The 15,048-nt window shown below is 34.3% G+C and overlaps 1 protein-coding gene and 2 long non-coding RNA genes across 4 annotated transcripts in view; 1 reads left to right on the forward strand and 2 right to left on the reverse strand.

The window, feature by feature from the left end:
• LOC109582035 (uncharacterized) overlaps positions 1-4,494 on the reverse strand; it is a 19,925-nt gene extending 15,431 nt beyond the window's left edge. Inside the window, exons 1-2 of the mRNA XM_019996597.1 lie at positions 3,973-4,494; positions 3,674-3,785 (exon numbers count right to left, since the gene is read on the reverse strand). Of these exons, the coding sequence (XP_019852156.1) occupies positions 3,674-3,785; positions 3,973-4,091 (231 nt within the window). The 5' untranslated portion in view covers positions 4,092-4,494. The remainder of the gene's footprint in view (positions 1-3,673; positions 3,786-3,972) is intronic.
• A 38-nt stretch (positions 4,495-4,532) lies between these two features.
• Positions 4,533-5,641, reverse strand: LOC109582027 (uncharacterized). The gene is made up of 3 exons (XR_002184872.1): positions 5,607-5,641; positions 5,274-5,565; positions 4,533-4,734 (listed from the first exon to the last, which is right to left on the reverse strand). It is a non-coding gene; the product is annotated as an uncharacterized LOC109582027 (long non-coding RNA).
• A 2,125-nt stretch (positions 5,642-7,766) lies between these two features.
• On the forward strand, positions 7,767-9,726 carry LOC109582024 (uncharacterized). 2 transcript variants are annotated; one of them, XR_002184869.1, is made up of 4 exons: positions 7,767-8,063; positions 8,113-8,534; positions 8,806-8,897; positions 9,458-9,726. It is a non-coding gene; the product is annotated as an uncharacterized LOC109582024 (long non-coding RNA). The 2 variants fall into 2 exon arrangements; XR_002184870.1 differs by having other exon boundaries at positions 8,395-8,534.
• Positions 9,727-15,048: the final 5,322 nt, after the last annotated feature.

Here is a 15,048-nt window from a genome sequence, read left to right on the forward strand (position 1 = left end):
TATTATTTATTATTATTATTATTTATTATTATTATTATTATTATTATTATCACTATCAAAAATACAGATAAGGAGAGAGCAAGTTAGAATGAATATATATATATATATGTAGTTTGAGGGAAAGTCAGAAAAAGATGTATAGAAATATTTCAAATATTTAAAATTAGTACATATAGTTAAGAGTTATCCCAGCTCCATCCTCCGTGTTGATAGAATGAATTTTCGACCTGGTGCCACTGATACACAAATTGGTGGCACGTAATAGAGCAAAGGATAGACAGGTACGAAGCCAACAGATGACAGTACTGTAGGGTTGATCCCATTTAATGGATAGTCTGTCAGCCAAACGTTTCAAGAAGGAATTAGATTCTGGACCCAACAGACCATCTACTGTCATACAGAGTGGAGTGAAGTTAGAGTGGATAGAGTGACAAGCTTCCTGATACTTTAACTTCTCTCTTTCAGCAGTTTTAAGAACTTGTAGCGGTGGTTTCCTAACATAAGAAGGAGCATCAGAGTCCACTACCCTCACGTCAAATATACAGGTAGACTGGGACTGCCAAACTCCACGGATGGATATGTCACCAACCAGAGCCTCTGAATCACTCTGTGCCTCTCTAACAATAGGTTCCTTAATGACTTGACTCCATGCCATAGAAGATACATCATGTAGTACATCCCTTATCTTGTTATGACATAAAGTAACAAGACCACCTTTCTTGCAGTCTAAGGCATGGGATGTTGTGAAGGGTGAGCCACAGCCGTCACAGGAGTGAGGTAGGTTTAACAAAGGTTTGGCATATCTTAGACATAGGGCGTCCCTAAACTCATTGGGGGATAGATCAAAATTGTCCTGCACAGTAGGAAGGACATTGAGCCATGAAGAGAGACTGTCCCTAGCCCGTGTAATAGTCCTCTGATAGTTAGCGTCCAGTTGAGTGAGGGTGTTGGTAAAGAGAGTATTGTCTGCTTCCCTTTGAGATAGTGAATGATGTTGTCTTGCAGCCAATACTTGACACACATGATCATAGGGTGAGAAGGAGGTACTACCAGTAATTGCATTGATCAATATTTCAGTGGCTGATCTAGAGGCAGTGTAGTGAGCTGTGGCTGTAGTGACTGGATTTCTAATATTCAGACCTCCTAGTTTGAGTGGTAGAGAGAATAGAGATCTGTCATTTGCGGAACATTCCTGTCCAAATAAGGCAGGAATGAGTGAGTTAGAGATAGTAGTCTCCAGAGCAACATATAGTGACTGACAATTAGGAGTCACACGCTGTAAAAAAATCCAGTCGTTCTGAAGTGATTTAGTATAAGCTGCATAAACAGCTTGTGGCTGTGAGACAGCAATGTCAGACAAGGTGTCTATCAGAGAGATCCAGCCCTGCACCTTGTCATTGACAAATGTATCACATCCACTAGAGTCACCAACCACTCCTCCCAGAAAACGATAACTAGTTGTGATCTTAATACCTAGGTCGCTAAATTGATCTTTAGCCTGAGGAATCATAGACTCCTTCACTACAAGACAACTCTTGTGAGGCTCTGGATAATAACCAAACTTGGGGCCATGCAATAATAAATTGTCAAACCACTGACGTATGTGTGGTAACTCACCGGTGACAGAGGCATCATCTGCGTACCATATTTGGTTAGGTGAAGTGGTTAGCTCCTATTATTATTATTATTATTATTATTATTATTATTTATTATTATTATTATTATGATTATTATTATTATTATAAGTAAAAATAAAGAACATGTACAAAAACAAAGACCAGAACAAGAAAATAGGGGAAAGAGAGAGAACCCAGAGGAGACAACAGAAAAACAAAAAGGAAACATGAAGAAATAAGAGAAAAAAAACTAGCTAAAAAAACAAACAAAAAAGTTAGATCTGGCCATCTAAGACAGAAGGAAGGAGAGGGAAGTGGCTAAGCCACATTTCTGTCACAAAAAGTCTTAGTTTTCTAATAAAAACAGATTAGAATAAACCAGGACAAAATGACTAAGACTTTACATGTAAATGTACAATACATAATTTATAATTTATTATACCATATAGCGCAAAATTTTTGAGGGCTGTAAATTTTGCGCATTTTGTGATTTTATAAAGATATGCAGAAATTGCTTCCAAAAAATCAAATAATTGTGGTAAAAGATGGCAGATGGCATAAATTTGTGAAAATTAAATCCGCAAAATAGATTTTTAGGCAAATTTGCGAAATTTATGGCCCTAAAAATTTGCACTATAAGGTATTAGCAGGTTGGTGATTCCCCTCCATTATTGTGTGTAGGTTAACTCCACTATCAGATACTAATCAATCAGTGATACAGTTACATTTATTATTAGAAGAATCACAACCAGAACCAACTGACATCATCTATAACACTTGCAAGTATATTAATAGTTTATTAAATTTAATATATTTACCAATCAACCCTTTCTCTCTCTCATTCCATTAGTTCCTGTATATCTGATCCCATTAAGAGTATTATGTGTCATGTTGATCTTATGAGTAGTTCATTTTTATCATCTTTTAAATCAGTGAGTACATGTACATGTACACACATCACATATTGTACATGTACATGTTACATGTATATTATAATGGGTATTTTTCCCTGGGGGAGAGAGGCTTTTAAAATAATTTATAATGATCAGGAGGGAGTAATTTTCGAAGAATTTTTGATTAATATTCGAAGAATTTTTGATTAATACATATACATGTATTATTGACACATGTGCATAACATACATGTACATTACACGTGTGCAAGTTAAATTTTTTATTTTATAGGGTTTATTTCAATCTGATAATTTTACTCTTGTTTGTCTCCAGCTCACTCAATCATTATATTATAAGTGATTAACGTTAATTATCATTGATGAGGAAAAGAAACAAAAACTCTCAACCAACAAGCAGATGTCAATACAAGTCAGTGATCATGTGACAGGCTAATGTAACTTATTATAATTATATGTGACTATAATTGACAAAAGGTACAAGTCATGTACATTATGGTGGATTACTAAATTCATCAATATAATAAAAAATATCAACTTGTGAGTGTTTTCTTAAACAAGTTGTTTGCAAAAGTTACATAGTAACCTTTTGCGTCCTTTTCAAAAATTTCTTTATCTTTGGAGCACAGAAAGTTGGATTTTGTCTGCTATAAAGATGAATTTATTATCCGCCATCAGGTCCCTTTTGTCAATTATAGTCTCATATTACATGTACATGTACTTATACTTTGAAAGGAAACCTTGTTTTTAGTTCCAGGTACTTGATTTTATTTTATTATTTTTTTTCGGTTAATATTGGAACACGATTATTTTCATAAGTCACTTTTTACACTGTCAGCAGAAATGATTGGTAGCTCTAATGATGGCGAATGATAGTCTCAGATCAAATTCAGCAATGTCTTCAGGAACGATGTCTGAAGATGGTAATATCAGGATCTGAAGTGACACACATGTGTACATATCATGTACACTGTACATGTGCAAAATTTAAAAGGAAAGAATTCTTCAATCTTATTACATATTCTGATAAATGTATATATTACTTATGTTGCATGTACGCTGTACATTATTAACATGTAACTGCATTATAATTAGTTCATTGCTCATTTGACATATTTTCATGTATCATTATTTTAGGTTCCCTTACTCTTTTTCTCTTCATTTCTTTTGATTCATCATCTAATGGTGGTAACGAACCATCTTTAAATAATGAACTCCATTCAACACCATCAGCAATCTTTTCCAGCATAATATCCAGTCTATGAAAATAAAAAATAATTATGTTTGATATTAATTAATAGATAATACTAAAAAACAAACAAAAACAAAAATGAATAAAAAATAACAAATAATCATTATAATAAACAAATAATGTACAATAAATAAATAAATAAATAATAATAAATTAAAAATATAATAAATAAATAAACACTAAAAATCACTTACTTTCCTTTTGAGTAGGTCCAGGTGCTAGTACATTCATCAATAGTGTATAATAAATCTCCTCTAATGTATGTTGTACCATCACTTAAACCAACATTGTACTGGTACTCTCCATTATACATACTATATCTGATTTATTAACATCTTCTGGTATCATTATACTAATATTGATATCACTGCTTGATTGATTCCAGCTGGTATTAGCAGTCCCTCTATTATACTACATTGTATTTTGATTGGTGTTCCCATCACTTTCCTTGTCTTTAGTCACCTCCTTCCCTTCTCTTTCTGTTCCTGATACTGATTCTGATACCAACAGTAAGCATTCATTGATATATTCACTGTATAATGGTACAGTAGTCGCTTTGAATCTACACAGCTGGGTCTGGGAAACAACTTCAATATTACCGGACCTGAGACGATTGGAGAGACACACCCTCCACCAGATGCAAGTGCAGTATTTTGTGGATGTATCTTTTAATTGGAACGTCATAAAGTCGATAGTGTTACCCCCTTCAATCAATGATGCTGATTGCATAGTTAATTACTAATAATCAGCTTGGTTCTTGATATTATACTCCAGAAATTAATATCAGTACAATCCCCAGTATAGAATAATAAGCAATTACCGTCATCGTATGACGGCTCATAAAAGAGGGCCTGGTTTTTAGAGAGAAAGATGAGACTTGAGTTAGTGGTAGAAGGGTTCGATGATGACTAATTGCTATGGTGAACTGGCAATAGTAATAATTCATTACCTGATGCCTACAATAATTAATTAGTAAATCATTAAATTATAAAAAATTATTTCTTTCTAATTAAAAAATGAAGTTCCCTATAGTGGTAAATAAGTTATTTATGAACCTAAAATCAAGCAATCTGATTGGTCAATTGCAACTAGGCATGGTAGAATTAAAGTAACTTTTTAAAAAAATCCAGATTTGAATCATCTCAAAGTTGAACAACATAAGGACATGCATATGTATCAAAATTTTTCTCCTAGCCATTTTTGAGAAGATTTGGCTTTAGACTAATTTTGAAGCAACTTTAAAAATTCATCAAAAAATCCAAATTTGATTGGAATCATCTCAAAGCTGATACACAGCCATGGCTATACATATCATTAAATACATGAAGTTAACAAAAGACACAAGTGTTAATGAAGGAATTGAATGTAATTATTACTAAAGTGTAGAAATGTACATGTACAAGCTAATCTCTTAATTAGGCTGTTTGAATTAGTAAAGGTGATCCCATTAATCAATAAGTACATGTACATTGATGTACTAATATTAAATACTTACTGATAGATATCCACACATTATATTGTGTGTATTAGCAGTAGTCCAGTACACATGTGAGTCATTCCAGGGGTCAAAGGTCAAACTATTGTTCATTGTTGCTTGTCGGACGTGTTGATATGAGAAGAATGAGTCAGAATGAGCGTTGCTTATCTTGTGTACTCCGCCGGTAAAGGTTTCCCATAGCAACGGTAGGGAGTGGTCAGCTAGCTTGTACCCGTTGAAATTAGGATTCAATAATTCTCTGTTAGGCTTGAATGACATCATGAAATTGTATCTCCGAATAATAGCACTTCTAAAATAAAGTAAGAATAAATAAATTAACTTTTAGCTTACTCCTCATCTACTCTTTTTCTGCAATTTTAAAGTCACGTGATATATTCCACGTGATAGCACGGATTTGGAGTATACGTATTCGTATACGGAGCTAGGCCAAGGAACAAAAGTCACAGAAAGTTTCAACGCCAGACTACTTTTTACTGTAAGTAGTCAGTCATAGCTAAATTTAAAAATTACCGTGTTTATTCACATGTAATTAAGTTAATTTGCACTAGTCTAATGTAATGGTTCCCAAGGTGCTCTTACTTTTGAGCTAATCGTAACCTTAAAGTCAGCCTAGTCTCGCTAGCCAGACCATTCCCCAGCCTACAGTCATTGGGGGGGCGTCCACCCCAATGACTGTAGGCTGGGGAATGGCCTGGCTAGCCAGACTAAAAGTCAGTTATAGCAAGAGTACATAATATTAGGGGTGGTTATAGCTATTTTGAAAGTATGTCAATTTCTATAAACTGTACTGGGTCTCTGGCTCGCTTGCAAGTCTGTTTGTCCTTTTTTCAAAAAATGTCTCCAAAACCCCCAATTTTATTACCGTATATAGCTAGCGGGAAATTTTTGTGGCCCAAAATTTTCACTGATGGATTTCATGTTTTTTCAAAGTTCATGAAAATAAAATTCGCAAAAAATCAATTAAATACGGTTCAAAATGACTGAAAAGTAGAAAACCACAAAAATTAAAACCAAGAAATTGATTTTTAAATGGATCCATGCAAGTTTTGGGCCACAAAAATTTCTCACAACACAGTACTATTTTGATACGTATGATGTCCTTGAATGTTTGGGCTGATTCCAACTTCAATTTTTTTAAAGCTATAACCATTTTTAAAGGCCAATTAAAAAAAATTTTCAAGGCTGTAAGCCCGTGCTTTTTCCTAAAAATGACCCCAAAATCACCTCCAACCTTTATTACATTTTCTGATACATATTGATGTTTTTATGTAAAAAGTTTGAGCTGATTTTGGCTTCATGTCCAGAAATTGCAATGGGACTTCCGGTCGCGTTAATTTAATGATATTCATTGGAATTACCATAGCAACGGCAGTTCAGCAATGGTGGATTCACTACTAGCTTCACTACAAAGCTTGCTAACGTCTTTCTGGTACATGGATGGGACTTCACTAGATACTTGAGGCTTCTAGAATGCTACTTAATGCAATTGGTTATGGTAGTTTTCTCATATTCTTTTGTTAAAGTGGCAAGCGTCGTGAAAGAACAGGCTCTTCTCAACAAACGGCCGTCTTACTTCAAAAAGGTCTAGAGACACTATTTGCTTGTATATATAAGATGTTAAGCACTCTTTCTTTCACTTTATTATTCCTAAGAGAAGAGGAAAGCACTTGTGACTTGTTGACTCTTGCTGCTGCACCCGTCATCATTAAAATGGCTAACTGAAATTACTTCACCTTCAGGAGACAAATGTTCCAAACAAAGTTTTGAATTTCTTTATCTTTTTTGCATCATTGGGTAGTAAGAATTTTGTACTTTCACAAAATAAGTGAGCAAATTGTCAAAAATTGTTTGAAATTTAGATGTAACCATTCAAAAAGTAAAAAAATTATCATACATACATAAAGGAATGACAAGATGGCGGCACTGACTGCCTCATCTTCAATTGGTAAATGTTCCACACAAAGTTACTCCAAATGCTGTAATATTTAGCAGGAACACAGGTAGATGGATGAAGAACAGCTACTGAAGTGCGCAAATTGATGATTCTTATTGTAAAGAAAGATATAGCCTAGTAAATGGAAATGTCCATTCCTGCCCTGTATAAAGTCAATCAGTGGTATACGGAGATAATTGCTCAGTATACTACTCCGTGTTCACTCATTTCTGGACATGTCACTTTTTGAGTTATGGTCATTTTAATAAATTGGCCAAATTTCAAGAAGTACCCTGTTATAGCCCAGGCTATTTTTCAGATAACTGGCTCTGTAATCACCCTTAATTTTGTATATATTATAAACAGCACACTAGTGTTGTTATGATGTTGTATGATTTCATTCTAACTATAAACATGACACGACCTATTTTTTAACCTTTTAGTTTTAAAATATGATTAATGTTTTTATAGTATTGGGCTGTGGAACTACTGTCAAGCTGCCTCCAGTAGACCAGCTAATGGCCGCCACTCTCACTCATTCAAAGCTGCAGTAGACAGCAAGTCAGGCAGTACTACATTAGGAGAGAATTCAATATTTGACTCATTTCTGATTGCCTTTCTTTGTGTATCAATGCTGATCTTGGTTTTTGCTGTAATGATCAAATTAGTACAGATTCATGTACTGTTATCATCAGTTCTTTAGAATTACACAGTAATACTTCATGCAGACCTGAATCCAGCTCTATAGTGTTTTGAGCTCCCAGCAAGTTCATGGACCTGCATATGGAGTTTGCTCATGAAGTTCTCCTTTTATCAAGAGATGTTGAGCTCAATCCTGGGCCCATAGCAGCTATGTAAGTAGGCTCCATATGCAATGACTGCTATTAATCTATATTTGTATAGGCATTATTATACTGTAAATGTTCAAATAAAAATCGGGCTTGAATAAACGCCTGGTACTAATAATCTCCAAGTACATGTATATTTACGCATATTCTACTCAATATAGGTACCATAGACTTTAGAGTGTCCCAAATGGTCTAACTTGTTAAACTAATAACTTGTTAAGCTCAGTTCAATAAACTTGGAGTCCCAAGTTCAAATCCCCCTTTATTTTTTTTTACGCAATTTTTTTGTCCTGCAAAGAAATAAACATCCGGGCTTTTATTTGAACATTTACGGTAGACTCATTCTAGTAAACTACATAACTGATGTCGTTGCTGATAATTTTTTAAGTGTCACTAATGAGCTTTTTGCTGTCCAGCTAATACCAAACAAGGAAGGATATCAAGAGAACATTCATGGGTGTGCCTGATTATAATAAGGTGTGTAATCTTATGGTTATTACCGTATAGCAGGTTTTTTCGAGGATAATAAATTTCGCGAATGACCCATATCCGGAAGTTTGCGGAATTAATTTTCGCGAATTTTCACTAATCTGCCATCTTGTACCGTATTAAATTGATTTTCAAGGAATTTAATTTCACGAATCATGAAAAAATCCGCGAAATTCGCAAAATTTGTTATCCTCAAAAAAACCCGCTATACGGTATTGATATGGAAGTACATGTTGAACCATCTCTTAATTCTGTGCAGAATTTGACTGACATCTGTCATGTCTTATACAGCAGCAAAACCGGTCACTTATTGACTTTGCTACATGTGTACTTCTATATTATACCAACTTGGTAAGTGAATATGTACTTTGTAATTTCATATACTTGCATATATTTGCAAATAATGTACATTGGATAATGTGTACATTTGTAGTGACGATCATAGCTTTATAATTTATATATATGTACATTGTATTTGTACTTGCAATGTGTCATTTTAAGTCATTACATGTACATGTACTTTTGTACCTCGATCTGTGTTCTACATTTAACCATCTACCGTATTTGCATGATTAGAAGCCCAGGCTTTTATTCATTAACAGGGGGAAAATTGTGTAAAAAGAAAAAAAGTTGCCAAAAGCAGGGATTGAACCCATGTCCCCTAGGACATGAGACTGTAGCTCAAGAGTTAGTTGAGGCTTTCTACATGTACATGTAAATTATTGGGTAAAATATCCGCATCTATAGTGAGAATATTTTAAGGATGGGCATTTACATGTATTTAAGCTGGGCTTCTAATCAGGCAAATATGGTACATGTACACATACACATACACCATATATTTATTTTAATACTGCATTAATTTTGTAATTTTATTTAACTTTTTTCTCTCTCCCTCCTTCATTCTTTAGCTTTTACGTCAGGTTAATTATCACAGCTGGTGGATAATTCTGAACCAATGGAGAGAGAAATGATATCAGTGTAGAATGTTTGAGCCGATTCTCACTTAATTTTTAAACGTTATGACGGTCTCATCCCTGTACTTCTAGTCAGTTGTTTCATTTTGGTTGGATACTCTACATTCACATTAAAAGTTAGTTTTATAATTTCAAATGTCATTCATCCTTTTTGAAACAATGACAAGAAAATAGGAATAAACTTAGATGTTACTCAACTAAACCTGTACATGTACATGATTTTAATTATTATAAATTTATTATTATTATTAATTAAATATATTATCAATTCATTTATAGTGAATTATATGTAAGGTTGTATGCATGTACATTTAAGTCAGGTTGTGGTGAGTGGGCAGATCTTATTAGTATTTTACATTCTTTTAATAATTTTTGTACATGTACTGTACATTGTACATGTATTTATTAATTATTGTTAACGTACATATACATGTATCCATTGCCGTCAGTAATACATGTATATGATAGGCCACTCTATGAATGTGATGATCATCAAATGTGGATCCTTCAAGACTATCCAGTTCTTACTGTATAATACCTTACATCACTTTATTTTGAAATTTTTGCTGTAAAATTTGTAAGTGGTAGTTTTTAATTTAGCAAATTTTGTGTACACGTCCATTAAATGATTGGTGGGTTTAATATTTAAGAAGATCACAATTTAAAAAATCATTTGCAAGCAAAAAATGTGAGTTAAGTTACACTTCAAAAATCTTTTGCTAATAGCTTGCAAACTGCACCTTGTGTTTTTTCACTCTTGTTCATTAATTCATTAATGTAAATTCACCTTTACTATTGGTTATCATAAAGGACTGTACTATCATAACTTCCTGTAGTCACGAGACTTTAGAATATTCCAAGAGGTCAGGGCTGTCATTCCCCAGGCTATACTCTCTTTCTTGTTCATTCCAACTTCTTCATTTTCTTGTCGTTTGTTCTTGCTCTGTCTTCATTTACTATCTTCTACCTTTATCTCTTTTCATTTTTGCTTTACGTAGACAATTTTATTCTAATCTTGAAATGGCAACCAAACCATCTTCTGGTCTCAGGCTCGAATTGGAGGAGCGGCTCACCTGTCCTGTGTGTCTTGAACACTATACCAACCCTAAGATCCTACCCTGCCATCACTCATTCTGTGAGCACTGTCTGGAGGGATTACCTCTGGATAAGAAGAATGAGACCTGTTACCTCTCTTGTCCCACTTGTTATCATCGTACAGAGTTACCAGAAGAAGGAGTAGGAGCCTTTCCTGTAGCATTCACTCTCAACAACCTCAAAGAGATGTACAGTCTAACAAAGAAGACAGCAGATTTGTCAAATCCTCGAGAGGTCACATGTAGTGATCATGGAAAGCCATTTGAGTTCTTTTGTGAAACATGTGATGCAGTAATCTGTTCTCACTGCTTAGCTCGTAATCACAGACATCATGAATACAACTTAATTGCTGATTGTTATCCTAAACACTCTCAAAAGTTAAGAGAATGTCTGTCACCAGTTGAAGGAAAGAAGGAAGCACTCAAGGAGGTCCTGTCTGCTCTAGCAGAGAGAGAGGGTGAGATCAGAGAGAGAGGAGAAGGAGTCTTAGAAGAAATACATAAAATGGTAGAGGAAATGATTGCTGTTCTTCGTCAGTCAGAGAGGAAACTGACTGAGCAGGCAAAGAGGGTCACTGATGATAAACTAAAGGTGCTGTCAGAGCAAATGAAATCGGCAGAAATGAATTTGAGTCTTCTGGAGGATGTCCAGGATTATGTGGAACAGAGTCTGAAGACAGGCAGTCCTCAACAAGTCCTGAGGTTTAAGACACAGATGATGGAGCGTATGAGTGAAGTTACTGCAGGGATCAATTTGGAGGAGTTACATCCAAAGGAAAAGGCTGACTTTTTATTGAGTAGAGATGTCAAATCGCTACATCACATTGGAGATATTATTTCAGGGACTACTGCACTACAGCAGTGTAGAGTAAAGAAGATTGATGGTATTAGCAAAGAAGCTTTGTTTTCACTATCAATGGAGGCATCAGATTCATGTCTTTTGTGTGTTCCCCTCTCTTCTCTGAGGTGTAGTCTAGTACCAGTTGGTAAAGGTGATCAACCCATTGACACTACAGTCACTACCACCAGCACTGATCCTGGAGTGTATAGGATACAGTGTAACCCTTCAACACGTGGTACTCATACAGTAAAAGTACAAGTATATGATGTACACCTTGAGGATATCTCACTAGTCATCCCTTTCAATCCTTACCTTGATAACATCATTCCAATACGTACTATAACTGAGTTTAATTGTCCCTGGGGAGTTGCTGTAAGTGATGATAATCTTGTTATAATAACTGAGCGTAATGGTAACTGTGTAACAATACTGGATAGAGAAGGAAAGAAAGTGAAATCATTAGGAGGGGAAGGAGGAAGTGGTAATGTTAAGTTTTTATGTCTTCGTGGTGTAGCCATTACTCCAGACCAATTCATTCTTGTATCTGATAATCACAGGATCCAGAAGATAAGCATGGATGGATACCTTATAGCATCAGTTGGTGAGAAGGGCGGGGGACCACTGCAATTCAATACTCCTTGTGGTATAGCCATTTCTCCTATAACAGGACACGTTTATATTGCTGATAATGGTAATGATCGTATACAAGTTTTGAATCCTGATCTAACCTTCTCGCATTCATTTGGTAGTCAAGGATCAGCTAATGGACAGTTTTGTCATCCATATGACATTGCTACCGACAGTCAAGGATTAGTGTATGTTACTGATTGTTGGAATTATCGCATTCAGAAGTTCTCACCAGATGGAAAGTTTGTGTGTCAGTTTGGTACTATAGGTTCTGGTCCTGGACAGTTTGATAATCCATTTGGTATAACAATAGACACTGCAGCTACTGGTCTAGTGTATGTTAGTGAAGAAGTCAATAATCGTATATCAGTCTTCACTAGTGATGGTACGTTTGTTAGGAAGTTTGGAAGGTGTGGCTGTAATATTGATGAGTTTAATCATCCTTATGAAATAGCATTTGATAAAGATGGATTCTTGTATGTTTGTGATATTTGGAATTACCGACTTGTTGTTTATTAAAATGATTATTCTTTATTTTTCATATTCTAATATTACCTGACAAATATAACTGTTAATTACAATACTAAGCGGACCAGGATGCTCAGTGATTGCTGTGTTATTGAAATGAATAAATAATTTATAATCTATTAAAACAATGACATTGTTTTTAAGTACCGTATTTTATTGTATAAACGCCTGGTCCAAATAAATGCCTGTCACTAATATATTCTAGCTATAGATACGCATATTTCTACCAAAAATAATGCCCCACTGTTTAGATAGCTCCAAAGTGCCTAAAAGTTAGAGCGTGGTTTAGCTTGCCTGGAGTTGGGGGCTCGATTCCTGCTCAGGGTCACTTTTTAATGTTTTTCAATAAATTTTTTTGCTACTAAGAAATAAACGCCCGGGCGTTTAATCGGTAAAATACGGTATATGTTGTGTTTTAATTCACAATAATCACGTTACATGACTCCACCCTCTGCCATGATATGCACAACCACACAAATTTTTGCCAGTAGTGTTTCTTAACTATTGAAGTAATAATGCACATCACAGTGCTAAATGACATTATATGTATTATTTTGTTAGCAAGATTTATATTATTGTTTGCGTATGCGCCAAATTTATCTTTGACATAAAGTTTTCTGCTTCATTATGATGAGTTTATGTAGATAAAGTTGATGACTTAACAGCTTACTAAATAGTCTATCTTTAATCAGAACCAATAATTTGAAAACAGAGAGAGTAAAATGGAAAAACAGAAGGGGAATGTGGGAAGTAAACAAGAAATAGAGAGAGACAGACTGAGTGTTCAATTTATAGTCTAGCTATATGAGAGTTCTAGAATCATAAAGATTAGTATAAGAAGAGAGAAGAATGGAGCAATCTAAAAGAGTTCAGAATTAACATTGCATGTAAAGATAAATCTAGAAGACCCTGTGAATGTATAAACAATAATGTAAACAATGTGGTCACAGGTACAATTATAATTACACAGTACAATTTCTTTCAGTGAATATTCTAATATACACAGTAGCACAGTAACACATATCACAATGTCAAGTTTGGATGTAAAGGCAGCAATATTGATCAGTTTAATGATCCTATTGGATTAGCATTTGATAAAGATGTATTTTTGTATGTTTGTGATTGTATTAATTACTGACTTGTTGTTTATTAAAATGGTTATTGTATTTTTATATTCTAATAGTATTTTACAATTATAAATAATAACAAGAGTAGATGATCTAACTATCATCTACTCTTGATAATAATGACAATACTAATTGGCCTTATTGTCCAGTAATTGCAGTATCATTGAAATAATTAATGATTAATTTATAAACTATTAAGATAATACCATTATTTTCATGTTGTGTTGTAATTCATAATAAATTAATAATTACATTACATGATTCCCCCTCTGCCACGCCCTGACACAATATCAGGCCTGATACAATGTACACTTCCATAGGCTATAAATTTGACAAATTTGCCTAAAAATCTATTTTGTGGATTTAATTTTTGCAAATTTATGCCACCTGCCATCTTGTACCGTAATAATTTGATTTTTGCAAATCTTCAAATAATTGTGAAATCTGCAAAATTTACTTTATTTAATTATAATTATTATTAATTAATGGTAATTTAATTCATTATTATTATTATTGTTGTTGTTGTTGCTAAAGCCTATAAAATGCTTGGCCTAATTAGGCGTACTTTCTCTTCCACTCATACCTCCATATCTGTCCGTAAAACTCTCTATCTCACTCTTGTGCTCTCCCAACTTACATACTGTTCTTCAGTCTGGAGGCCACATCTTAGAAGGGACATATTGCTTCTAGAGGGGGTACAACGTAAAGCCACAAAGTGGATTTTGAATGATTATTCCTCCGATTTACAAGACTAGACTTCACTCATAACTCATTATAAATGTTGCCACTGATGATGACTTATCAGTTGTGTGACATTACATTCTCCTTGACATCTTTATCTAGTCTGTCTATGGCATTCAATATCTGTAACTTTGCATGTGCCCTTCTCATCTTCTCCAAGACTCCAACTAGATCTAATGGTGTCAAACTCACCCATAGATTCTGTCAATCGAATAAAACTCGACACTTTTACTTCTCACGACTCCTAAGATCATGGAATGCTCTGCCAACTATAGGCCTACTGTCCATGTCATTGGGTCAGGTTAGAAACACTGAGATGAATTTTTCTTTAATTACTTTTTAGCAATTTTTCTTCTCTCTCTTGCTCCTTTCACTTTCTATGTCCTTGTTCTAATTATAATTCATTATCATCCTAGTAATAAGAACATAAAAAATTTTTTAAAAAAGAATAAGTATGATTCTAGAGCAAATTCGTAAAAAATAATGGAAACAAGGACTGGTAGGATTCCGAACGACCGACAAAAATACGAAATGAAAATCCTACTTGTAACACAAATTCTACTCTAC

This window comes from Amphimedon queenslandica, unplaced genomic scaffold, assembly GCF_000090795.2.
Source record: "Amphimedon queenslandica unplaced genomic scaffold, v1.1 AMPQUscaffold_13405, whole genome shotgun sequence".
Classification (NCBI taxonomy): Eukaryota; Metazoa; Porifera; class Demospongiae; order Haplosclerida; family Niphatidae; genus Amphimedon; species Amphimedon queenslandica.